Consider the following 27,655-nt stretch of genomic DNA (forward strand, 5'->3'; position numbering starts at 1 on the left):
CCCCGTGCTAGAAATTCCCCCAACATAGCAAATGTTTTTAACAGTTGTGGCAAAGCAAACAACATGAAAAAGCTCTACTTCCTTAGCCATGCATTGTGGCAGGCACCTGTATTCCCAGCTACTTGGGAGGCTGAGGCAAGAGAATCACTTAAGCCCAAGAGTTTGAGGTTGCTATGAGCTGTGACGCCACAGCACTCTACTGAGGGCGATATGGTAAGACTCTGTCTCAAAATAAATAAATAAATAAATAAAAAATAAACAAAAAAAAAATATTCACTTCTCCCCCCCTAAAATCTTTATGCCACCTTAGAGACAACACTTTTGGGTTGGGTACATGTCTTTTCTCAGCAGAAAGACATATCGACATTTTGTTTTTTCCTTTAGCTTTAGGGAGGAAACCAAAATTGAGTAGAATTTTACACAAGAAAGCTTCTGCCCAGAGTAGAATATTTAGTTCAACTACTGCCCTGTTCTTAGAATATTCTGGGAGAGAAGATGGGCCTCGAGTCACTGTAAGTAGGACAAGGCAGCTGAGGAAATCCGTCAGGGGCAGGGCTGAAGTGGAAGGACCAGCAGCAGGAGCCCCTGCGGACTCTTTCAATGAATTTATCTTTGATTCCTGCTACTGCACAGACACTGCTTGCTCTGTCCTTTCTACCACACTGGCATTTTTGTGGTGTCCTGTTACTGAACACAGCCACACCTGAATCACTGACCGATAAGAGCAGGATGGAGCAGAGGACAGACCCTTCTCCGAAGCTATTGCATGCATCCGGTCAGGGACAGGCAGGGAGACACCCCAGTAGACGGTCTGTGCTTATCGACAGTAGGGTGGGGGGAGAATGTGTGTATGTGTGTGTGGGGGGAGGGGGTAAAATCAGATATAACACATCCGAAGACCACATGTACATTATCTCTTAATGCTCACAACAGTTCTAGAAGGTGGGTGGGTGTTATTAGATAGTGAATCCAAAAGCAGTAAGTAGTGGAGATTCAGGCAATGGACACCAATCATGCGCCACCAGGTAAACTGGTCAGCAAGTAGCAAGGCCCAGCCAGCCACTGAGACAGGCCCAGAAAGCAGGACTCCACACTTTAGAGATGCATTAGCCAAAGCAGGACAGGAGCCTCCTCCCAGAGTGATAATTTATCAACCTATGTTATAAAGACTGGCGGTAGGCACAGGAATACACAAAATATCCATTACTAGACCTGATGTATGATGTAGAGAATAAAATGAATTGAGCTCCTGGTATATAAGGGTGACTATGATCAATTTAAATTGCAAACTAGAAATGGGGAAAGTTTTAAGATACACAAAAATCAGGAAACCAACGAAGTCCTCCCAACAACACCAACAAGCCAAGCAAGTGGAACCTCGCACTGGTGAATCAGAAAAGATGCTACTGACTGTACGTCCTCCAAGGGAAGTAATGGATCATAGCACAGTCTGTCTCAAAACTTTCATAGAGACCTATGTATTGGTAATTGTCCTGAGAGAGCAGAGAGAAACCACCCCAATTATACATCACCTCAAGACTCCACAGGTAAAATTAAAGGGAACATGATTGAGAAAAGAAAAAAATGCAAAAGGCAAAAATCAAAGAACACTTGATTTAGGAAAGACTGTGTTTCTTTCCTTTCCTTTAGTTTTTAATATTGAATGAGACGGTGTGAGAAATCAGAGATACCAGTTGGCGTTTAATTTTTATTTTTCCTCTCTTAATTCACCAGCCAGCTGGTGGCTACCGTGATTGTTCAGCAACAGCACTAGGCAAGGTCACGCTCAAGTAAAGTTGTTTCAAAAGATTGAGGTAAATTTCCCTCCGCAGGGGGTCAACCATAAGAAGGAGGCTGGTTTCAAGACCAACTGCTCTAACTCCCTGTGAGATTCAGCTGCAGAGATGGCCAAGGTGGTGACATCTGTGAGACTTCTGCAGGATGTGCCTGTGGGGACAAGGCCAGAAGTTATGGCCTCTGGCTGATTAGAAGTTTCAGGTTGCCAGCCAGTTCACCCAGCACCATTTGTTAAATAGGGAATCTTTTCCCCACTGAATGTTTTTAATTGGCTTGTCAAAAATCAAATAGCGGTAAGTAGCTGGATTCATCTCTTGGTTCTCTATTCTGTTCCAGACATCTACTTCTCTGTTTTTGTGCCAATACCATGCTGTTTTGATCACTATCGATTTGTAGTAAAGTCTGAGGTCTGGTAGTGTGATTCCTCCTGTTTTGTTTTTATTTCTGAGTAATGTCTTGGCTATTCGAGGTTTTTTCTGATTCCATATAAAACGAAGTAATGTTTTTTCAAGATCTTTAAAATATGACAGTGGAGCTTTAATAGGGAGTGCGTTGAAATTATATATTGCTTTGGGTAGTATGGACATGTTTACATGGATGGAGCTGGAACATATTCTTCTTAGTAAAGTATCCCAAGAATGGAAGAAAAAATACCCAATGTACACAGCCCTACTATGAAACTAATTTGGGACTCTCACATGAAAGCTATAACCCAGCTACAACTTAACAATAGGGGGAAGTGGGAAAAGGGGGTGGGTGGGTAGAGGGAGGGGAATCGGAGGGATCACACCTGTGGTGCATATTACAGGGGTATTTGCGAAACTTGGTAAATGTAGAATGTAAATGTTTTGGCACAGTAACTGAGATAACGCCGGAAAGGCTATGTTAACCACTGTGATAAAAATGTGTCAAATGGTTTATGAAGTGAGTGTATGATGCCCCATAATCATATCATTGTATACAGTTATGATTTAATAAAAAAAATAATTAAAAAAATAAAAAAATAAAAAATAAAAAATAAAAAAATAAAACCTAAATCATCAATAGAAAAAAATAAAATAAAATAAAACAAAGAATTCAGTTCCTCAGCCACAAAAAAAAAAAAAAAAAAGAAGTTTCAGGGATGTAAAGAGAGGAAACTAGATGTTTATCACCAGACTGATTATGATGTCACTCAAGAAGACTCTAACTGTTAGTAGATTCATTTTCTAAAAGACCATTCTCTATGGGAAATGTTATCTGATCCCTAGTATAATCAATGAATGAATTGGTAGTTGTCCCCAAATGCTGCCATCTCAACTTCAGGCAGGCAGGTTGATCTAGGTCTCAATCTTGCAAATGTTGTAATACTATACTGAGAAAGTTAGCAGAGTTTTAACTGTGATCTTTAAACAGGACAGTTAGGGACAGCGCCTCAGTATAGTCTCTGAGCTTCTAGGTGTTGACTTTGGATACTGACCTGGCCCTGGGCAACCCACTTGCATGAAGACTTTCAGGACAACCCCAGCAGCAGCGTGTTTGGAGGGAGAAGAGATGTTGAATGTGGCTTTTACCTGTTACAATAAGGCCTTGTACTGTCTTCTTATACTAGATTGTGAAATTCCACGTTCCTCCTTCCCAAAACTATTCAAAGATACTCTTCAAAATTCACACTTCCAGGGATTTGGAAGATTAGAAAACCAATATCATGTATGGTGGGTGACAGGCCTCACAGTGGTGAGCAACATACGGTTAAGCAGGCAGTTTGACACTGCAAGAGTTGAGCAAGAAACATCAGAGTGAAGTGGGAAAAAAAGGTTCGGAAGGTTCAACTCACAAGCAGTTTCAACTCTCTCCACAAATTCAAAGGTCTCTTCTTTTCTTTTTTACTTTCGTTAACACTTAATCGCTGTCGGTCACACTGCATGATTTACTTGTGTTTTGTTGTTGGTGGTATCCATGAAGGCAGGATTCTGCTTTGTAAACTCCCGCATCCCCAGAGCCTAGAACATCTGCCTGGCACATAATAAGTATTCGGTAATACTTGTTGAATAAATGAATGAACAGCAGAAGACTCTCCTCTCAAGATAAACATGGGCCGTTCAGTCTGGTTTGCCCTTATGTTGTAACATAACCAACCCAGGACAGGAGATCAATAAGATCATTCTTTCTCCCCCGTGGCTGGAAGCTTCTGGGCTGGAGAGTGACTCTGCTTGAAAGAAAAGAATTTGAAGGCACATGCTGGGAGATGTGGAGTGAGACTGAGTGTGAGACTAAGGGCAAAGGAGACTAGGTGAATTCACCTTCCTTTTGGAAATTTTTTTAAGTCAGGTTAACCTTCAAGAAAGAGAATAAGACTACTTTAAAAAGTTTTATTTGTTAAATCTCCATAACTTAGTGATACATGCTTTGCACTGCCTACTTCCTTTGACAACAAGGAGATACATCTTGCAATGATAGCAAATAAACAGAAAATGTTGGGGACTATACCCTGAACCAAAGGAAGATCCTAAGAAATAGGGGGAAAGAAAGGATTTTAAAAGGAAAGAAAGAAGGGTTAAAGCATACTGGTACCCTGAGGCCTCAGAAGGAAGACAGGTAACAAAGAAATGACAACTTTCCAAACACAAGTGCAGCTTAGTGACAGAACTGGGAGAAAGCAGGCCTTGGGGCCACCCATGAATGGCTGAAACGCAAGGGGAAGTGGCATCACCAGCCTTTTCTACCTCTCCGTCGTCTCCCAATACAAGCAGTTGCTTAACCTTGCAGTCACTATTCTAGTGAAAGGGCTTGCCATTTTCTCATAGGACACAGTAATTATTATGCCACTCTGTGTCTGGGTTTGCCACCCTCCATCTATCTTCCCACAGCTCCAAGGCAAATTGGACCATTCCACCTGCAGCATAAAACCCATAAACACTCCTCCACAGCCTACTCAAATGATGGCCATTCAAGGTATATTTTCGAACCATTCTCTAATGATGTACACAAATGTTGATGATAAGGCCTAAATGTGAACTCCGTACGTACAGGGACAACACCTACCTTATTCATACCTGGATCCCAAACAACCAGCACAATCCCTGTGCTCCACAAGTTTTTAATATTTGTGTTACACAAATAAACAAAAACAGAAAAATCATGATATAAAACCATGCAGAATAGGATCCTAATAATGTATTACATGCATACAAAAAAATCAGAAAATACAGCAAAATTATTGGTTTTTTTAATTCTATGTATGCTCTTTTTTGGATTTTCAAAATTTTCCATAGAAATTATTTTTTCCCTCTGATACTGAGATTTAAAAAAACAAGCAAAAACAAAAGAGAACAGAACAAAAACCATGTACTTGACACATGAGGTAGCAGCGTGGGTACAATGGGAGGTCCAGCATCCTTGTGCCCCAGGAATCTTCATCTCCTGGTCCAGCCTCTGCCCCACCTCCTGCTACTTCTCTGCCAGCCAACACAGTCAGCAGGGCGAGATTGCTGTGTTTTTCACATTTGTACGTGCTGCTGACTCTTGGTTGCCCCGCTAACCCAGTATTCCCCATGTGGTAGTTCTTTGTTCTTGTCCTTTTGTCATTTCTAGAGCAAAGCACAATTCCCAACACACAGGTGGATAGTAAGTGTGGATGGTGTGAGTTAATTACTACATGAATAGGGTGGTGACCATGAATGTGAGTGACAATTATTTCATTTACTTTAAAATCATACTTACCTAATAGAATGAGTTGTTGCAAAGACTCAACAAGAAAATGCACACTAAACACACCTGGTGCATAATGATACAGTTATTAACTACTATCATAGTAGCCTGTACAAGCTGGTTTGCACCCTTCTTAAATTGTGAATGATAATTTCTGCCTTCTCTGCTCCTGGCTTTGAGATGAGAAAGAGCTTAAAGCAGTTTGGAAACTATAAATCACTGGATTTATAGTTTATGATGATGATGATGATCATCATTATTATTATGTGGAATTTTCTTTTTAAATTTTGCCTATAATAAGCTTATCCTTTAATGTCCGATTACCTTGGCTGATGTTTCGAACCATCCCACGAAACCGTGCTCCTTGCAGAACTGGTCCATCTTGAGGCCATTGTTCATGAGTACATCCTTTCCCTGGTCACATTTGTTGGCCAACAAAACCACTGAAACTGGTTTGCCATTAGGGAGAGTTAACTTGGAGTCCAAATCATTTTTCCACTTTGCCACTGCATCAAATGTGGCTGGCCTGGTGACATCGAAGACAATAAATGCACCCATAGCTTCCCGGTAATAGACCCTTGTCATGTTTCCAAATCTTTCTTGACCTGTCACCAAAAGAATAAAAGTAAAAGCCAAAAACTTATTATAATTGTAAACTAATTCATTTTAGAACCTCATGAAGCCTCCGGTATGTGCAAGCCATTCAGAAAAGTGCTTCATTGCTAATCTTTAAAGACTAAGCTAAATATACAATTGTTGAGCTTTGTTCTTCATCTTTGAATCCAGAAGGGAATCTAGTCATTTCATAACCATATAACCATACATTTAGCAAGTCTGTAACATTGTAGAACTGTGCTAATACAGTAGCTCAGTAGCTGCGTATAGGTATTTAGATCTAAATTGACAAGAACTAAATAAAATTTATAATTCAATTACATCATCACACTTGCTAGCTACATTTCAAGTGTTCAATAACCACATATGGCTAGTGGCTACTGTATGAGATTACTCAATATAAAACATTTCTATCATTGCAGAACGTTCTCTTTGGCAGCACTGTCCTAAACACTTGGGATCTGATGAACATCTCTGCCATTGTGGTGATTACATTTTAGTGGGAAGACAGATTCTAAACAATAAACATAATAAATAACTAGACATGTTAAAAATGTGTGGAGGAAAACAAGGATGGGCACCTACAGCCTAGTCCCATTAAAGGGAATGGCAGCATCACTATATGCACACTAACCATCAGAAATGTTATTTATATAAATGATCATGAAGATACAATTATTATCCTTGTTTTAAAGTGTTTTAAAGTCTAAGTAAGATGCCCAAATTATACAGCTAGTAAGCTTGAGAAATCAGAATGAAAACCTACGTGGGCTATTTGAATCCAAAGCCCACAGTCATTTATCAACACTGAATACTCTCCATTACTAAGCTGTGGACGTGAATGAGCTCTGCTGCTGGTGTATGTATCAGTAGCACCCACTCCATCCAAGAAGCAGATCATTATTGGACACCAACGGTAGTGATGTCATTCTCTGGACTACACGCTGAGAAAACAACAGTAAACTAGATGGTCTCTAACCTTAAGTTGCATACAATTTATTAGCTATGGAAAACCCTCTGATGTAGCAAAAAAAAAAAAATATATATATATATATATTTCTTTTTTAAGGGTAAGGAGTAGTTTTGGAATTAGATGGAATCAGCTGGAATCAGTTTTTCTCTGACACTTTATTTTCTAAGTAAATATTGCCAAGTTTCTTAAAGACTCCAAGGCTAGCCTTCCTCATCACACAAGGACAATGGTGATATATACCTCACGAGGTTGTCACGTGGATGAAACATAACATATGTAAACCCCACCAGCAAAGTACCTTAGAACGAATCAGTCCTTGAGTTTTCCTCACTTTCTCCACACGTTAAAAACTATGAAAGACAATATGACATAGGTTCTAAAATCATAGTTCCAGACCAGAATTTATAAAAAAAAAAAAATTTCAAGAATTTCAGCTGAATTACAAAAATGAACAAAATCCTATTACTTCTAACTCTGTCTAGTGGTTGCTGAAGACGGAAGCTAATGAAGACTGAGCTTATATTTTCCAAAGCCAAAACCCCAGAAATATGTGACCAGACAAAGGCCTTTTCTTCTGATTTGGGAATTTATTTAGGTTAAGAGTCTTATAAAGTTATATAAATTAAAACAAAGTTAATGTGTATTTAACAAGCCAACTTTTCTCAGAAAGGGTAAAAATCTGAACCTGGAATGGATCTGAGAAAAAAATAATTCAACATACCTCTAAGAACGCTTTACACTTAATTTTGAGCTCAAGGATTTGTGACAGTGAGTTTTATCTCAAATTAACAAATTATTTTGTAGATTTTTACATTCACATTGGTATTAGCATTGGTATTGTAAGAGGACAAGACTCCCTAAGCACTTAATGAAATTGAATGAAGGCCAAGGTTTCTGGTCTCAGTGTGTGAACTTGTGTAATCAAGCAAGTACTACTGGAAAAAGGGCATTTTGTCAGGGCCAGCACATGATAATCCTAAAATGTTTCTTACATGGGTTGTACCACAGAAGCATTTTTTATAATTTCCCACAGTTATATACTCAATGAAAAAAAGGGGTAAAATATTAATCATATGACATATAACCCAGAGATGTACTTTCATTTTTCCCAAATGAGTTTTACATTCTTCTCTTTTCTTTTCTTTCTTTTTTTTTAATGCCTGATGTAAACAGTGATCTCCTTTGACCCTGCCCAGAGTGGCCAGGACATTTCGGAAGATGAGATGGGTGGGGGAAGCCCTATGTGATCATTTAGAACTCTGAAGGCCTCTAGGCTTTTTAAGGATGTCTTATGATCTCCTTTGGGGGTCTACTCAGATGAAGAGCAAAGTCATGGGTTATTCAATAATCTGCTTGTCCAGAGGTTTTTCATAGTAGAGTGAGGCAGCCCTAAAGAATAAAGATTTTACATTTCAAATAAAGGACAAAGAGTCATTTTAAGACCATGCAAAAAGCAACATACATATATGTAGCCTTAGACCTTTAAAGGGATTCAAAACGGAAAGCATATGTGTGTGTTCGTGTGTGTGTGTGTGTGTGTTGGAACTTGTGAGTCTATGTGTGTCAGATCAGAAACAAGAAGACAGCTTCTTTCTCGAAAGAAAAGACCTTTGTATATTGAGGTCACTGGTCCAGCCCACTGGGAAAGTTTGTATTTTTGGCATTCCAGCAAGGGGTCACATTCAGATCAGAGCATTTCTAGAACTCACGTTGTTTCCTTTCTGTCAGCTGACAGCCCTCTTTGCTCTTTTTTGTTAAAAGAATAAGAACCATGTGACTCTTAGTGCCTACTTATGGTCAGAGTAGAGACTTGATGAATTCATCAGAGGTAAATTTACTTTTTTAAAAAAACTATAATTCAAAAACCACTTTGGCTCTGGATCACTCATTCAACACACTTTTGTGTAATAGCTAACATGGTCTAAACTCTGTGCTGCAAATACGTAGTTTTTTGCCCACGAGGACTGTCTAAATTAAGGAGTGTCCTCCTGGATGGCTGCCCTGAAAATGACCCAATTTACCAAGTAAGTCCCCACTTACCTTAGTTTCTAAACACACATTTCATAGCAGTATAGATAGAGCTCATGATGTAGCTTCCAGCTTCAAGGGGTATTAAGTGGCAAAAGAAGCAACTAAGTCACAAAAGTTAGTACAATGGCTGCACTAACCATTTGGATAACCTCATGTCAAAAGGCACTGACTTAAAGGTTCAGAAGACATGGTTACCAGAGCAGCCTTAGGTAAACACATTTCTCTCCTGGAGACTCAGTTTTCTTATTTGTAAAATGAAGGTGGTATGGCTGATCTCTAAGGCCTCTCCTGCTCCCATGTCTCAAATGAAATCAAACTTTGGTCCTCTGTCCCAATAGCCTGAATGGTCCACTTGGTGTTACACTCAGTTAAAAATATACACGAGCACAGCACAACCACAATGTGTACTTAATATTTTCCCTTCTTAATTAGTACTATGTGGATGCTCTCAGAAGGTGCAACCATGCAGTTAATCTTCTAGACAGGCATAAAACCAATGACTAAAATCAGGCCTGGTTTTCTGTTAACCTGGGGTACCCTTTTACCCCTCTGCTTCTAGCCAACTAGCTCTGTTGGCCAATGACATTTCAGGAAGATGGTGAGAAAAGTCCTCTGTGATCACTTACCTTGGACTAGTCACTGCACTATTTTGAAAGTTGGTTTCCTCATTGGTAAATAAGAGAAATGGATTAGATTCTCTAAATCACTGCTTCTGGGATCCCTCTCCCCCATATACAGATATCCAGTTGGTTCCCAGTCCCAGCAACACTTCAAGTCACATTCCAACCCCTTCCTCATCCCCACATCTGCAGGGCCTCCAGCATCCTACCAACACTTCTACTAAGAAGTGGCTCCTGACTCAGCCCTTCCTACCCACTCACATCACCACGGCTCCAGCGCAGTCTCTCACCTGAACCCCTGACATCTCCCACAGCACCTGGGCTCCCTCTCCTCAAATATAAATGTAGATATAAATAAATATACAAGTGAACACAGTTTTTCAAAAGGTGCCATTCTGGCAGCATATGAAATCACCTGAAGTTTTTAAAGAATACCCATTCCCGGGCCTCATGACGCAGAGATTCTTTAAGTACTGGTTTTGTGTGCAGCTCAGGAATTTATATTTTTAAGAACTCCCTAAGAACGTTACCAAATGACCTAGGCTTAAAGCCTGTATTTCTATTGGAATCTACCTTTAAAAGGCAAATCTTAACTTTGTTCTCTGCTGTTTTAGCAAGTCAATGATTCCTACATGCTTAAGAAAAAGACACCTTCATTAACACAACATGTAAGGCAGTGTATCTTTTGGCTCCAACCACTTTTCCAAATTCTTCTCCTCTCACTTCCTTCAAAGTGCTCCATGGCCAAACCACAACAGACTATTTCTTTTTCTTTCTAAAACACATCCTTCCTGGGTTTCCTTGACATTTTACATCTCCGTTTCAAAAGCCTGAATGTCCACCTTGTCTCCACTCGCACTCTGTTCAATGAAATCCTGTGGGTCCCTCAACTGTGCCCTGAAATCTCGCCACATTGGTACAGCCCCCCATGCCCTGACAGCTGGAACCATGGACTCTCTTCTTCATGATCGCACAGCATTTTTTCATCCTACGCCGTGAACACTTACCTTGCTTTGCATTCATGCTTCCACTGCATTCCACCGTGGCAGTGGAAATCCCGGAGAGCAGGTCCATCATGTTTTAATTTTGTAAAACCCAAGGCCTATTTTCTACCTTTCAGATGCAGTAAGAACTTGAGATACAATGGTGGAGATAAACTGAAATTAAGGTTCCTCCTTCCTCTAAAATACATTATTGTGAATTTGTGGAGTTCATTGCACACTGATGTACCTACTCTATATGCTCATGTCCAGTAAACAATCAACAGGTGATCACTGGAGGAGAAAATTCACCTTATTCCAGCAGGGTTATGTGTATAACTGTTGTGACAAGTTTCATGCTGGAATGTCATGCTTTCATAATTACTCTCATCTTCTTAAGAAATAATCCCTTGGAATAAAATTATTCTTCCAAATAATACGTGTTTGGGGGTCATAACACAATTAGCAGACCTAAAGGTGCCACTAAAATATTCTTTATATTTCTAGGGAGTAATAGTGTGAAAAGCAGGAACTAAATATAAAACCCACAGTAAATATAGAACTTGCATAATGATCTGGATGAAAAAAATCAAACTGTATTAATTCCTACAAAGGTTAAAAGCACACTGAAATTATAACAGCATATGCTAGTTTTGCAGGCTCAGTGGAAACCCACATACTAGGATCAAAGTCAACCTAATATCCTGGCAAGAACCATTGTCTCCAGCTTTTCAGAGCTCATCTGACACTCTAGCAGTGGTTCTGAAACTCTTTCATCTTCTCACTTCCCCACCCTGTACCACCAAACCAGTGACAGAAACATGGGAATTAATCATGATTTTCCCAGGTGTACTAGGTGTATATCCTAGAATTCACCCTGTATACTCTTCCCCTACAAAATTACAAGCTGTGTCTACAGCCAGAACCATTTCCGAAGCCCTACCCTTACCCCAATAAGCACTGGCCTCTGTACACAGTGAAAATTCAATAGGTCCCTGTGCTGAGCGAAGAACTAACCTATAATTCCTCGACCCTCCCTCGGTGGATACTTGCAGACTTACCAAGTCTTTAAGAGTTTTCTGCACATGTTTGTTGGATTCATCACTTTCTTTCCACTCCTGTTCAAATCATTGTAGGTAGAATTATCTAATTTCATCACACATCAGCTCATTCATTCATTTAACAACAACAACAACAACTATATATATATATACATATATGTATATATAGAGAGAGTTTTCCAGGAACTTTTCTAGCAAATAGAAAAAAAAAAAACACAAATTCTTGCCTTCATGATGATTACTGCCTAGTGGAAACAGATGAACAGTAAACAAAAAATAAAGATATAATTAATATTATGTTACCTGATGAAAAGTTTTATGGAGAATAATAAAGCAGGAAAGGAGAGAAGGGCATGGTAGGGCTATGGGCAGAATTAAACAGGTTGGATAGTGAAGATCCCACCGAGAAACTATCATTTGAGGAAAGACCAAAAAGAGGTAAAGACGTAAGACCTATGGATAACACGGAGAAGAAGGTTTTAGAGGGAAAAGATCCTGGGGCATAAATGTGTCTAACAGGTGTCTGGAGAACAAGGAAACTGGGTTGGCTGGAGGGCGAAGAAAGGGTTCAAGTAGTGTGGGATGAGGCAGGGAGTCACAGGGTCCAGACTGTCGACCATTTCAGGCTATTGTACACTGTTGCCTTTAATTTCATGTGAGAGAGGAAAGCACAGGAGGGTTGATTGTGAGTAAATGAGAAAGGTGAACTGAAAGAAGTAAATGGATCACCAGGACTGTTGCACTGAGAAAGGGTTTACATGAGTCAAGGTGGGAAATACAGAGACTGGTTAGGAAGTTACTATAACAATTCAGACAAGGCTAATGACTTGGAATGAAGTGGTAGTGCTGAAGATGTAAAGACTGGTTGCTTTCTGTTTGTATTTGGGAACAGAGATGATGGATAGCATGTAGAGTATGTGATGGCTTAAGCCTGTGTCTCAGGAGCTGTGACTGCAGGTACAAAGTTGCCGTTAGCTGAGATGGAGCCTGGAAGGCACAGGTCTGCTGCGGGGTGATCGGGATTCTGAACGGGCATGTTTGAGATGATTGCTAGGCCCCTGCATTGAGTAGGTAGCTGTACAAAGGAGTCTGTAGCTCCAGGGGAGGTCAGGGATGGAGATTTAAACTTGTTCTTTAATTTCTGCACACTCTGCCAGACTCATCCTTCAAATTTCTATCATTTCCATAATTAAACTTTCAGGGCAGATACCAAAAACTGGAGTGTGGATTTTAACTTCCTGTGACCCATACAGAATGTAAAGCAATCCAAACTATTCCCCAAGAGTCACCTCATAAATATATAGATATTGGAATATTTTGAAAATTTAGAACATGTAGAAATACACATCATGTGAATAATGATTCAGGAGCTAGTTCATTTGAACTGACAAATACCAAACTCCTAATCTTCAAGAAAAAGTGCAAAGATGTTATTCCTTTCACATTGTCACGTACCACAGAACACCACTTTAAATTTAAATTTTATACATTTTATAAATTTTATAAAAATATTTTTAACAAAATATCTAGAATTTGGGCCAGGTGTGGTGGCTCATGCCTATAATCCTAGCACTCTGGGTGGCCAACATGGGTGGATTGCCTGAGCTCAGGAGTTCGAGACTTGAGCAAGAGTGAGACTCAATCTCTAAAAAACAGCTGGGTGTTGTGGCAGGTGCCTGTAGTCCCAGCTACTTGTGATGCTGAGGGAAGAGAATCATTTTAGCCAAAGAGTTTGGGGTTGCTGTGAGCTGTGACACCACAGCACTCTACTGAGGGCTTTAAAATAAAACTGTGTCTCAAACAAAAAAAAAAATCTAGAATTCAATAAAACATGTAATTTTATTTTAAAAGAAATAATTGATATTAATCAATTTCTTTTAAGGGTTTTTTTTTATTTCAATAGATTTAGGGGTATGGGTGGTTTTTAGGAACAAGGATGAATTGTAGTGTGGTGATGTCTGGGTTTTTAGTGTACCCATCACCCAAAGAGGGAACATTGCATTTGACAGGTAGTTTTTCTCCCCCTTGCTCCCCGATCCTTCCTGCTTCTGAGTCTCCAGTGTCCATGGTACCATTCCGTACACTCCTGTGTAGCTACAGCTTAGCTCTCCCTTATAAGAAAGAAGATTAAGGCTCTTTTAATGGTTACCTAGGATCTCGTGTTTGTTTCTTTGCACCAAAATGCTTTAATACACTTTTGCTTATTTCAATACATCTAGTAGCTGTCCATAGTTTGTGGGGGGAAATGGGAGTCAAGGTTTTATTTCTTAGGGAAATGGGGTGTAATAGCATGGGTGGTCTAGAATTAAGAACAGATTTTTTTGGAGAGGCTCTGAAAAGATGAAAAGTGTCAAATAGAAAAAAAGCTCATTTACCTCACCATCCAGCCTCCTCGGGGTTCTTTGAGGTCATAACCTCAAATTATGACTTGCCAGGCTCTGCTAAGTCTTATTTCTTGCTTTCTTTCACTCTCACTCACCTACTCCCACTGAAATATACACTCTTCGTTATTCTCTACCTAACCGAATCATACCTATTCTTCAAGTTTGAACCATGCTCCACCTCTTTAGAGACTTTCTGTCTGCTTGGCCTCACACCCACACCCACACCCTCCACTTTCCCATGGCACTGACTGTATCACTGGTGTGGTTGTGATCAGGCCCCGGGTGCACTGCTCCTGGGCACCGCACACCTCTGCAGCCTCATCCTCCTTGGGTCCACCGTTGAATACTGTATTACTGTGCCCTATTTCTCGACAGCGTACACATTCTCAGAGAATCTCAGTCTATGCCCCCAATGGACTTTCAGAATGAAATGGAACTGGTAATACGAGTACTCGTTACATAATGAAGTAACAATTAATATTTATTTCTTATTTATAAGAGGGAACCCCAGCAGAGAATGGATAAACTGAATAAAACAAAATATTTGATCCAATTCGTTTACTTTCTATGCCTTCTGAACTCCTGCTTATTCTCAAGCTCCACTCTGAAAAACATCTGTCTGCAATTCAGAACCACCCAAGCTCTTTTAGAAATGTCTGTCTTTAGTTTTCCCATAAACAAGGGCTCACATTTCACCTTACTGCTGGTTGTCAACTCTATTCAACCAGAAGATAAAGCCAGATGAAGCATATCAAATTAAGCCAAAGTATATAAGAGAATCAGAATAAGTAAATACTGATGTAGATATTCATAAATAACATCCTAATGGAAGGAAAGGTAGATGGTTTATAGTGACCTGTCTTCAACATAAATTTCAAAGAATTCTCATTAAATTCTGAATCTATATTTAAATTTAAGGCAGTGTGTGTGTAAAAAATGACAGCTGGCATAGTAGCCCAGTGGATATTTCATCAGAATTCTTTTAGAATGGGTCCAATGCTACTAACTTAAATGAAATAACTCATTTAGATAGAGAAATACAGATTACATAGCAAGGTGAGGCCTGACCATGGAGAAAGAGAGGGAATGAAGCCAAGTCACAGATGAGAGGTTGGCATGAATTAATATAGAAGGATCCTCATCTCATATTTGTAATTAAATAAATGACCTAAAAATACCTCCTCTGAATTGTAAGCTCACATGTCATCTTTCAATTACTTACCATTTGAGACAACACCTCTAAGTAGCCTTTAAAATATACTTTTAACTGGGTTATAGCTTTTATGTGAAAGCCATAAGTTAGTTTCATAGTAGGGCTGAGTACATTGGATACTTTTTCTTCCATTCTTGAGATACTTTACTAAGAAGAATATGTTCCAGCTCCATCCACGTAAACATGAAAGAGGTAGTCTCCATCTTTTTTTAAGGCTGCATAATATTCCATGGTGTACATATACCACAATTTATTAATCCATTCGTGGATTGATGGGCACTTGGGCTTTTTCCAGGATTTAGCAATTATGAATAGGGCTGCAATAAACATTCTGGTACAAATATGTTTGTTATGATGTGATTTTTGTTCTTCTGGGTATATGCCTAATAGGGGAATTGTAGGATTGAATGGTAGGTCAATTTTTAGATCTCTAAGTGTTCTCCATTTATCTTTCCAAAAGGAATGTATTAATTTGCATTCCCACCAGCAGTGTAGAAGTGTTCCCTTTTCTCCACATCAACGCCAACATCTCTGGTCTTGGGATTTTGTGATATAGGCTAATCTTACTGGAGTTAGATGATATCTCAAAGCAGTTTTGATTTGCATTTCTCTGATGATTAAAGATGATGAGCATTTTTTCATATGTCTGTAGGCCGCGCGCCTAAGAATAGGGGGAAGGGGGACGGGGAGAAGGGAGGGGAGGGAGGGGGGAGGTGGGCAGAGGGAGGGGGGAGGTGGGCAGAAGGAGGGGGATTGGTGGGATTACACCTGCGGTGCATCTTACAAGGGCATATGTGAAACTTAGTAAATGTGGAATGCAAATGTCTTAACACAATAACTAAGAAAATGCCAGGAAGGCTATGTTAACCAGTGTTATAAAAATGTCTCAAACGGTCTATGAAACTAGTGTATGGGTGCCCCATGACCACATTAATGTACACAGCTATGATTCAATAAATAAATAAATAAAAGATACTTTTATAAATAACTTCCCAGAGATCCTGTAGCCTAAACATTTCACTCTTAGGAATGTCCAGATTCCTCTAAAGGTGATCTGGGCAGCCCCAGTGAACTCACAGGGGTGCAAAAGGCCACTTTATGATTTCAAGGCAAACACGGTGATACTCAAGATCAGTCAGACACCTCAGGAACACGTAGCTGTAGGGAGTGCAGAGTTGTAATGCTATGTTCCTTTTAATATCATTTTATGTTTTTAAAACTAGGTCTTTGAATGTTCTGTGATAAAAAGCGAAAATCATGTGAAACAGGAAGTGAGGGTGGTGGTGTCCGCCTCTGATCCAAATATTTAAGATTTTCCATGGCTGAAGGCACACACGAGCCTACAGTACATTGTGGTTACTAAAATAAAAATAAAAATAATTTTCTTTTAGTGGATGTGCTCTACTTTTTTACTTACACCTATTCTATTAAGTTGTTAAATCGTGACACTTACTAAGTTGTTTGGTGCTAACTACTTAATGAACAGAATTGTCCAGTATTTCTTTTGGCCTAGAGGCATGAAGAAAAAATTACTTTGAGATTAAAGATATAGGGACAGTAAGCAGAGGAAGTTTGAGAATTTGTGCTGTAGTCTCTAGAGTCTATGATATTAATTTATTTTTAGTTAAATAAAATACACACACAGCCCCCACATAGTACATGCACACAGATCCCATTGTCATGATATAGACATCTTATTCTGATACCAACAAGAATCACAGTTATTCTTAGCTTTAATTCTTAAACTAGAGACTTGTGTCCCTCAGGAACTGTGGTTCTGCTGCATAAAAATAGTACACAAAGATGTTACCCTGTTTCCCCGAAAATAAGACAGTGTCTTATTTTAAGGTGTGCTCCCAAAGATGCGCTAGGTCTTATTTTCAGGGGACGTCTTATCGTTCCCGTAAGTAGGTCTTATTTTTGGAGGATGTCTTATTTTCGGGGAAGCAGGGTACTACTAAACCAAACCAACTAGAATGGCATCAGCAACGATGTGTGCAAAGAATTCAGCTCATTCAATTTTTAGATCTATCCAAAAGGGTAAAGATTCTAAAATTAAGAAATTGCTATTTTAAAATTTATAATGTGCATGTTCTAAATACAGTTTAAATAATCCATGAGGTATGAAAACTGTCACATTGTTTATCATGCATTTAGGAAATAGTAGAATGGGGAGGTTAGAAAATAGGATTTGTAGCTGGACAAACCTTGGTGCATGTCCTAGCACCACCCCAGCTGACTCTGAGGCTGTGGAAAAGTTGTGTGTGTTATTATTGTTAACTTGTCTGATTTATAGCCTAACATAGTTCCATCATTTTTACAATGGGGTTAATAAAAGTGTCTACCAGATGAGCTTACAGTGAGCGGTAAATTAAATAATGCATATAAATGCATAGCACTCCACCTGATATTTAATAAATGATGGCTATTAATAACACACTATATTATAAAGAAAACAATCCTCCCAATGAATAATTCAAATTACAAATTTAAATCAACTTTTTTATACTTCGTTCTATAGGTGACATTGAAATGTATCTGCTTCCTCATACTATACGTATTGCCTTTGTCTGCGTTCAACTGAAGAGGCACACAAGAAGCTAAGTTTTTCATCGCTTTCCTTGAGAGGGCAGTTTTACGCCAGTCCAGTAAAATACTTAACAGTTAAACCCAAATTTAAATGGTGAGGAACAAAGGTTAAATGCATCTGAGTAACACAAACTACAAAACAGAAGACACTCAGCAATAAGTAAAAGACATTTGATTGATTCTCCTTTTCTTAAATTCTTTTCCTCTGATTTCCAAAAGCCTGTCCTTGCTTGGTTCATCCTCCTTCTTGGCATTTTCTCTTTCTCTACTTCTTTGCTGACTTTACAATCATTTCATTAAATTATGGAACAAGTAACTCATGGCAGAGTCCGTTAAAAATCATGAAGGATATCTGGATTGGTACAAAATAACTCTAATAGAAAGCTTAATAGGAAAAGAATGTCAAGGGAGGGAAAAGAAAAGTTATGTGAAAGGCAAGGGAGGAAGAAACTGGTACTGACTGGGGAGAGTCCAGGAAGCCTGTGTAGAGGAGTTGCCCTTTCAGATGGGCCTTAGACCTTAGGTAGGACTTGGATACCAGGAAAGAGAAGGGCAGGAGCAGAGGCACAGAGGCAGGGAACTCGGCAGTGAACCAGGCATTGCGACAATCCAATTTTCCCTCCCACCCCAGCGCTCAAGATGGCATGAAAACACTTAGTATCAAAAAGCAAGTTTTTAATGCTTCCAACCTTATCAGTAATAAGCCAGGGAATTCCCTGTTCTGGTTCTAGTTCTGCCATTAACAAGCTGTATGGGCCTGAGAAAGTAATGCCATGTGACCTCCAGATAAAAGACATGTCACTCCAAATTAGGAAAACTGTGTTAGATGAAGAAGCGTAGCTTTCAAGAATGGTGTTTAAGGACGTAAGTTTTTATGGTGTAAAAAAATAGAATGCTTCCTTAAGAAACGTGGTTACCATCTCTCTCGATTCTAAATGTATGCATTTCACAAATACAATTGGGTATATACCTTTTATTTTATGGAAGAATTTTTAGATCAATGATCTGTCTTAGAGTTAAGGCAATGATATAATAGTTGACTGAAAAACTTGAACACCTACTACCCTGTTTCCCCGAAAATAAGACATCCTCCGAAAATAAGACCTACTTACAGGACAGATAAGACGTCCCCTGAAAATAAGACCTAGCGCATCTTTGGGAGCACACCTTAAAATAAGACACTGTCTTATTTTCGGGGAAACAGGGTATTACAATGTTAGGGAAGGAAAAGACATTCCAATACAGTAGTGGAGGGGAGGGTTTCTAATTGGGGGTAAGCATGGAATATTATGGAAGCAGAGAAAAGCGTCTCCCAAAGTCACAGAGACTTTCTAGAGAAGGTGACCAGCAGGTGATCCTTTCTAGAGAAGCACAGAGTAATGCAGGACCCGTAAGAAGCAGCTAAGAAAAGGAAAGGGCTTTTAGCCGGAGGCAACTGTGTGAGCTACCGCAGGAAGGAGAGGGTAGGTAAGTTGGGGCCACTGTAAGACATCAGGAATGGTCAAGAATCACAGGTGTGAGTGATGAGACTTAAATGAATAACGGAGGCCTAATCATGGAAAGCTTTGAATTTCATGATAAAAAGTTGAGCCTTTAATTCTGAACATGATGCTGACTCCCTGAAGGGCGCCAAACAGGAGAAACCCAAACAGAAGAAGGCCACTGTGCTGAGGAATGTTAACACTGGGGGTTACAGACTGCTGGGCAGAGAAGCCCGAGAAGGTGAGGACACAGGGAGGCTGCTACGCTGCTCAGACGAGTCGTAGAGATGACATGGCTATTGAAAAGAGGGATGAGATAGTTACTTTGCAAGGTAGAAAAGTAAAAAAGATAGGATTTTATTAATGTGTGAAGTGGGCTACCAAAGGGAGGTGAGAATGATGGATGTTAAAACCTTAGTTATTATCAAAAAGTAATATAACTTCTTACCCAAATTCCTGAGCAGCTGGGGAAAAAAAAAAAAAAGACAGTAAAACTCAATAATTTGGAACCCTAGGCTAGACTCTGAGACTTGACCTTGCCAAGTTGAAGGAGAACACTCTGGTACCCTAACCCAGAAGATAAGGACCTTCCCTTGCTAGAATAAACGTCATCCCCACCCCAGGGGCAACAGAGCCACCATATCCCTCTGGGAATGTCCATCCCAGAACAAAAGCCAGTGAAAAAAATAAGAAAGGTTCTTAACGGTTTGAAAGTGTTGAAGGATTCCTTGAAGATATTCACCAGAAAAGGGAGAGAAACGGTTCCAAGTGTAACTCAAGACATCTATTTTAAAAATTGTTAGCACGTGAGCAATGATGCTAGTGTCAACCCCAGTGACTGCGTAGCACCAAACCACTTTTACTGAGCAACAATTATGTACTGTAGTACCCAGCCAAAGGACCCCTAAAGGCCCCTAACTGTCTCAGCCTGAGTCCCCGCATGTCTCAACCCCACCCCCAACCCCATTCCTCGGGTTAATTCTGAGAACAGGTTTCAGAACAAGGAAATTCTCTCTGAGTTCCCTGGCTCCCTTGCCAGACAATAGTGAAAACTCACTCAAGCAGAATTTCCCAGGTTCTGTAACCCCCCTGAACTTACCCCAACCCCCTAGCAATGGCTAAACAATGGTGAAATAAATTGCCTACGTGAAGTCCCCAAGGTGCTGCATCCCCCAAGTTGTCCCCATGCCAAGTCTGTCCCCATGCCAGCTACCACGATACAACCCCCTGACTTGCTGCAACCAGCGCCAAGCCCCCCTGAGCCAATTCTGTAACCGCACCCCTGGGCTAACTAACTGCCACTGCTTTGTTTTGGCTTGCTTGCATGGCAGCAAAAAAGGTATAAAAGGCAACCTGCTTTTCTCTTCGGAGCTGTTTGCCCCTTGGGCAGCGGTCCTCTGCGCAGGTGTAATGAATCACCATCTAATTTACACCTGAAGTGGGGTCCGAGTCTTTCTTCCAGGTGGCAAATGTTTACAACTGTACCAGGTCCCATGTTCTACTTATGTGTGGCCCAGATTCCTCACCCATAAAACCAGAAGACCTATTTGCCAGAATTATTACAGTGCTTAAATTGCAAATATCGCTTTGATAAATTGATAAGGATAAGGAATTTTAATCTCCACTACTCCAACGTGCAGTTTCTCACATCTATCCTTCCAAACTTACCCGCCAATTCCCTCTCACCCCCGCCTTCCTCACCCATCGTCATCTCTGGCGAGTTCAGATTACCAGAAGTCCTCACGGAATTCTCATTTCCATGTTGTGCCTGGGTCAGGTCCCCTTGCTGACTTGCTTTTAGCACTTGGCATTTCCTCTTCAGAACACTTACCAAAACAGTGATTAAATGATAATAATTTTGAAATATCTTTATGTCCCACCAGACATAAGAGCAAACAGTCCATAAGAGCAAAGATTGATCCATTTTAATCACCCCTAAATCCCTCTCCTTATTAAGTAAATGAATAAGTTTTCCCAGACAAGGTCTCACACCTCTCAAATGTTCAAGTTTTAAAAATGCTTTTAAGGCTGGGTATGGTGGCTCACTCCTATAACACTAGCACTCTGGAAGGGCAAGGTGGGAAAATTGCCTGAGCTCAGGAGTTCAAAACCAGCATGAGCAAGAGGGAGACCCCATCTCTACTAAAAATAGAAAAACTAGCTGAGCATTATGGCAGGTGCCTATGGTCCCAGATACTTGGGAGGCTGAGGCAAGAAGGATGGCTTGAGCCTAGGAGTTTGAGGTTGATGTGAGCTAGGGTTGCACCATGGCATTCTAGCCTGGGCAACAGAGTGAGACTCTTGTCTCCAAAAAATAAAAATAAAAAATGCTTGTAAAATAAAATGCACTAGGCCAGGCACAGTGGCTCATGCCTGTAATCCTAGCACTCTGAGAGGCCGAGGCCAGTGGATCACTTGCGCTCAGGAGTTTGAGACCAGCCTGAGCAAGAGCAAGATCCCCATCTCTAAATATAGTCAGGTGTTGTGGTGGATTCTTGTAGTTTCAGCTACTCAGGAGGCTGAGGAAAGAGGATGTGATTGCTTGATCCCAAGAGTATGAGGTTGCTGTGAGCTGTGACATCACTTCACTCTAATGATACTCTGTCTCAATATAAATAAATAAATAAATAATAAAATAGAATAAAAGCAAATTAAGTAGCATTTCAGTCCTCAATGGGTGTTTCTCTGTTGCTCACAAGGAGATCACAGTGAGACAGACCCAGGTTTCCCACTGACCTCCCCAGCCTGGAGTGCTCCAGTTGCTTCTTCCTTTAGAGGACTCTACAAAGTCCTCCTTCAGTAGCTCTGTGACTTGGATCCGTTCTCTTTCTAGTATCAGCCCTCTAACAACCTATCCCTGTCCCTTCATTGTACTCATCACAGCATATATAAGCCATAGACAATGGGAAGCCATCACATGATGTTCTGGGAAGATAAACTTGCCTTTAGTGCATGTGGGAATTAAAGGAGGTGAACTTTAGAATGGCCAATCGGCTATGATGGCAGAACAGGGCTGTCCCTGGTCTAGGGAAGTAGGGAGAGGCAAACTCGCCTTCTGACTTGGGGACTAATGGCATGGAAGGGTCAGAGAAGGAGAAAGATGGCAGCGGTTTCAATTCTAAGTGACTGGGCAGAAGGTAGTACTGTTAACACCAGTTAGGAAGTCTAGTGAGTGAGGAAGATATCTATCTAGTTTAGATGTACACATAGCACCATTTACTGCTTATCATTAAATGGAGCACTTGGGAATGTTTTTGTTCCTTCTATCTTGTTCTTTTTCTTTTGCATTTTCTGGTTGTGCTACATTGAGCACATATTACTATGTTAATAGAAATAAAAACAATTCTGTTTTTAATGAAAATTTTGCTAGGGCCATATTGATCTTGCATGTGAGATTTTGTAAAGGAGATGTTCTGCAGGAATGTGGAATTGTGAAGTCTGAAGCTCATGAGGTCATGAGCATAGTTCTGGAGTCATCTGCAAAGGGTTTAAGGCCCTAGGAATGTGTGAGATCCTTCAGGGAAGGAGACAGAACTAAAAAGAGTCAGAGGAGAAAGTCCCGATTCAAGTTGTGCAGCCCTGAAGTCACTCATAGAAAATAACTGGTGCCAGATGAGAGCACAGGAAATACCCCAGTGGCTCCGAGGCTTTGTCCAACCTTCTCAGCTTTAGCCTCAGAGAGTAGAAGGATGTGGCATGGGGGATCTTCTCCCCACGAGTATTTTGAAGTTACCTCTATCAAGACTCTTTACTCACTGTGACAGTAATTTGCTTTTGTGTGTCACGATGGCATTAAACTGAGGTCATGAATCAAGTCTTACTCATCCCCTCACCTAGCACAGTGCCTGTCACATGCCAGGCACTTTATGTTCACACTTGCAGAAGAAACCAACAACATGGATAGAGCCATTCCCTCCAATTTCCTCCCTCTCCCAAGATGACTTGGTTCCCTTGCTCAAACTGCCACTTGCTTCTCTTGTCAGAACTGGTCCTCTAAAACTCAGATGACGGGACAAGTCGTACAGGCGACTGCCCACATGTCAGCGACAAATGCAGACTCCATCATCACTCTGCAAGAAGCCCTGTCTGTCTCTCCCCACACATCCCTCACCTCTCTCTCCAGTTTTGCCCCATATGCACATTATTTACCTGTAAGCACATGGCAGATAATTTCATGCAGCATTTAGAAAATCTATCATTAGCCAGGCTAGAAACAATGCAATAAACTGCCCAGAGGAGAGAGTGGCCTAGACGTTTTTTTTTTTTTTTTTTGCTTGACACACGGTTACCAAATTTATCTCTTTCTGCATCCTTTGATCTATTACCTTGACATTTAATACCTTCTTATTAAACTCCTTGGAGAATTTCAGTCTTTTAGAAATAGGTACTGAAGAGAGGGTCAAGTCCAAACCCTTTCTTCAGTTGAATTTCACAACCTGAAAGCACTTTACAAACTCTGAACAACATAGGACTGTGACCCAAATGAGCATCATGGCCCCTGGTGTGAAGACCCCTGACTGTGGGCCCAGCTGCCTTTGCTCTTAACTGTGCCTCTGGGAGAGTTAACGTGTCCCTGTGTTTCCCTGTCACATGGCTTAGGTGGGGAAAGTTAGTGCAGATGTGTCCTGCATGGAAATATTTTTCTCATAAGCTGGATCTTGTTTCAAGCAGTTGGAGCCCCTTGTTATTTAGTGGAGCTCTGTAGTTAAACTTGTACATGGTAATAAAGTACTCTCTAAACAAATTGCTCTACTAATTTATTTTCTACTATTTTTTTTTTAATCTAGACTCAGGTTTTCTGATGACCATATGTATATAAACTGGAATTAAACAGACCTACTGGTCCTGTTCTCCTCTGCCACATGTGACCTAGACAAGTCATGTCCTGTCCCTCTCTGATTTTTGAACTTCTCTAATATAAAGTAGGTTCAACATCCTCTGCTTGGTCTACACCCTCAGCGAAGCTGGGAAGATCAAGTAGGAAAATGTATGTGAAAAAAGTTTGTAATAATTATTACAACAACAAGAATAGAGCTAGTAATTCTTTAGCATTTATTATGTTTCAGGCATAGCTGTGCATGAATTAACTCATTTAATTTTTATAACAATTCCAACAATGCAAGTAGTACTATACCAGATTTACAGACAGAAAATCAAGGCATAGAGGCAAAACAACTTGCACAATTATAAAGATAGTAAGGAAGAAAGTTGGAATAAACTGCCATGTGCTACCTATACCCCAGGAATAATAATAATACAATATTTTGGTAACAGAAACTGTAAGAGATATCATAAGTAATTTCACAGGAAAATAAGATAATCACTCTTACAGAAGGGGTAAGTAAGGTCCAGTAAGATTCCATGGCTTGCCCCATGTCTGGTATTATATTTTTATAATATCTATTACTCAGAGTATATTTAGACTATGTCTGGAGTGCCCTTTTTAAATTGGGGGAAACAGGGCAAAGCAGTTAAAAACATGGGTGATGTATTTAATGGGCAAATTTTAAATTCCAGCACTAACATCTAACCTGCTATTTTACTTAGAAATTCAACATAAAATATACCTGGACAATTATAAGAATAAATGCTTAAGAAATGTTAGCTACCATTACAATCACTGTCCCAATGCCTGCAACTGAGTTGCAAAGCACATCAGGAGTCCTAGAAAAAAACTGTACAGATCTCTTTGAAAGTGTGAATGGAACATTTATAGTATCCAGATCTAGACAAGGGTAGCAAGAGAGGGGAGTCCCAAGTGTAAATGTTTTTTGTTTTCTTTTTTCCTAATTAATCTACAAAAAGAAAAAATATTCTATAAATTCACATCATACCCAAGAATCAGATTTTCAGAGATAGATTTTTATTCATTTCCTTCCACTATATGCACAGCGGTACTAATATCAAAGAAAAGTTAGAAATAGGAAGGAAAAGGCAAGAATATCCCCAACTGCTAATGAAACAAGGCCTTTAAAAGGCAAAGAATGCATAATCCCTGTGGGCTTACTGTGTGCCAGGCACTCACCGGCCAGTGGGTACAAAGCGCTTGGCTTGACTCAGGGTTAGGCGGAAGCAGGTCAAATCTGGCTCTTCAACTATTAGCTGGGTGGCCCTGGGCACTGTTACTTAATTTCTCTGAGTCTATCAAGAACTTTCTCTGAGTCTATCAAGAACTTTTGAAAACAGAGCTAACCCAGCTGCTCCTCTAGGGGGGAATCCCTGGGATCCAGGGCAACTGTGTCCTCTGTGAGACACTGCCTTCTTTCAAGGCCTAGTTTACAAGTCCTTAAAGATATTTCTGGAGTCTTTCAGAATCAGACTGACCAACTATTTGGCTATGAAAGATATATGATGGGAATTTTTTGGACAAATAAGAGTCCTACTTGGCATTAAACCAAATGAATATGAAAAGTCCAGCTGAGCAGAGTTCCCCTCCATAGCAGGTATATCTCCTATCCTATGAAGACAAGGCAGGTCCAGTCCTCTCTGTCTCATCAGCACCCCCACCCTCTCAAAGCTAGGTCCACTAACCTTCACTAGAGTGAAGGCAAGGAGAGAAGCCTTCATATCTGTGGACAGACCAGCTGTGACTGGAAAGGTCAATAAGGACGGTAACCTAGTTGACCCGAGTCTGGGTGGACTTGATCCAGTTGAGGCTGAATTTCTTATGAACTCATAACCCATAGGGCCCCCATTGCAGCCTAAAACATACATGCTACAACTATTCATCCCACATCAGCCCAGATTCTGCCTAATGTGCTGTGCTGTGCTCTCCAGCCCCTAACAGCTCACAGGGCCTTTGAGCTAGAGGCTGTCAAAGGCAGGTTTTCACTGAGCATTAAAGCTCTGGGAGAAAGAAGTTCCACTGCCGAGATGCTGAAGAACACCACCGCTGAATCAGCAGAAATGACTCTCCGTGACTCTTCAGATTTCTCATTTACACAGATATCTGTGACTACAGCCTCCATCGCAACCTCAGCCCAGAATCATGGCTCAGGAAGCATTTCTGACATTGGGAGTTAAATTGTTCCCAATAGTTGTAAAATGGATAAAGCTGATAATAGTGGCAAGTATTTGGAGGAAAAATACACATGTAATAGAGGAATCACAATTTATTAGGACTTAATCAGGATTTTTACATCACATCCTTCTCACCTAGCATTTCTACAGTCTCAAAAGATGGCAGCTAGTGTAATGAGAATCCCTACAGATCTCTCAGACTCTAGGGCCTAGATAGTAGTGTGATTGCCTTTAGCGTTCTCTCTGTAGATAAGGAAACTAAAATAAGGGGTTAGAGAATTCATCTACGAGTGCCTACTACACTTGGAGTGAAATAAGAATTCAGACGGGGCAATTCAACTCCAGAATTTGGGCTATTAATTACTATCCTCCTCCCTCTCCCCTGTTGAAGGGAAGAAACAGAGACCCACAGGCATATAAACATACCTGATATCACACTGTTACTTAGAGTGGACACAAAAGTCCAAATGACAGCTACATCCCCTTTAAACGGTAAGCTGTTTCAACATCTGAGTCCTAGAGACTTTTATACAGCCAGAAGAGTTTTCAGCCACTAAAACATAGCCCAACTAAGTACACAGACTCACAGAAAACGTTTTTAGATGAAAAGCCCAATCAAACAGTGGCTGATAAAATCTTCTGGTCTCTGATAACCCCCATGCTACTAGAGCTGCTAAAGATGATTTTAAATGCATGAATCTTCCCACATGCCAAGAAAATCATCATAAGATCTGGCAGTGCATGATTGAAGAGGTAATAGAGTCCTCAGACCAGAATTGCCCTTTCAAAAATTTTCCACATTTGTTCTGGCTTCAAGCCATGATAAAATGTTTCCAATCGAATGCACCAGCTTAAATGAACTCATTTTCCAAAAAAGAAGTAGCTAGTGTGGGTGGAGCACTTATAAAGAAAGGTTCGTGGTGCCACAGACCATGAAAGATGAAGTAAGACCGTTTAAAGTGGTCCAAGGAGAATCCAGAGGACCTTAAACTTCTGAGCAGGAAGGTTCCCGAGACTTCATTGTCCAAGACTTTTTCACTAACAGGGATACCGTTGAGCTGAAGAGTCTTGTCCAAAACCACTGACTAGATTAGTTAGTGGCAGAGCCAAAATTTGTAATGAGGGGTTGGACACACTCAGGTTGCAAACAGCCTTAGTCCAAGGATTCACTCTTGTAGTAGACACTTGGCACCCTCACTGT

General features: G+C 40.3%; 1 protein-coding gene across 1 annotated transcript in view; it reads right to left on the bottom strand.

The window, feature by feature from the left end:
* Positions 1 to 27,655, bottom strand: part of RAB38 (RAB38, member RAS oncogene family) — a 58,752-nt gene that overhangs the window by 29,953 nt on the left and 1,144 nt on the right. Inside the window, exon 2 of the mRNA XM_053562584.1 lies at positions 5,812 to 6,092. Coding sequence (XP_053418559.1) covers positions 5,812 to 6,092 — 281 coding nt within the window. The remainder of the gene's footprint in view (positions 1 to 5,811; positions 6,093 to 27,655) is intronic.

This window comes from Nycticebus coucang, chromosome 14 (assembly GCF_027406575.1).
Source record: "Nycticebus coucang isolate mNycCou1 chromosome 14, mNycCou1.pri, whole genome shotgun sequence".
NCBI classification, from domain to species: domain Eukaryota; kingdom Metazoa; phylum Chordata; class Mammalia; order Primates; family Lorisidae; genus Nycticebus; species Nycticebus coucang.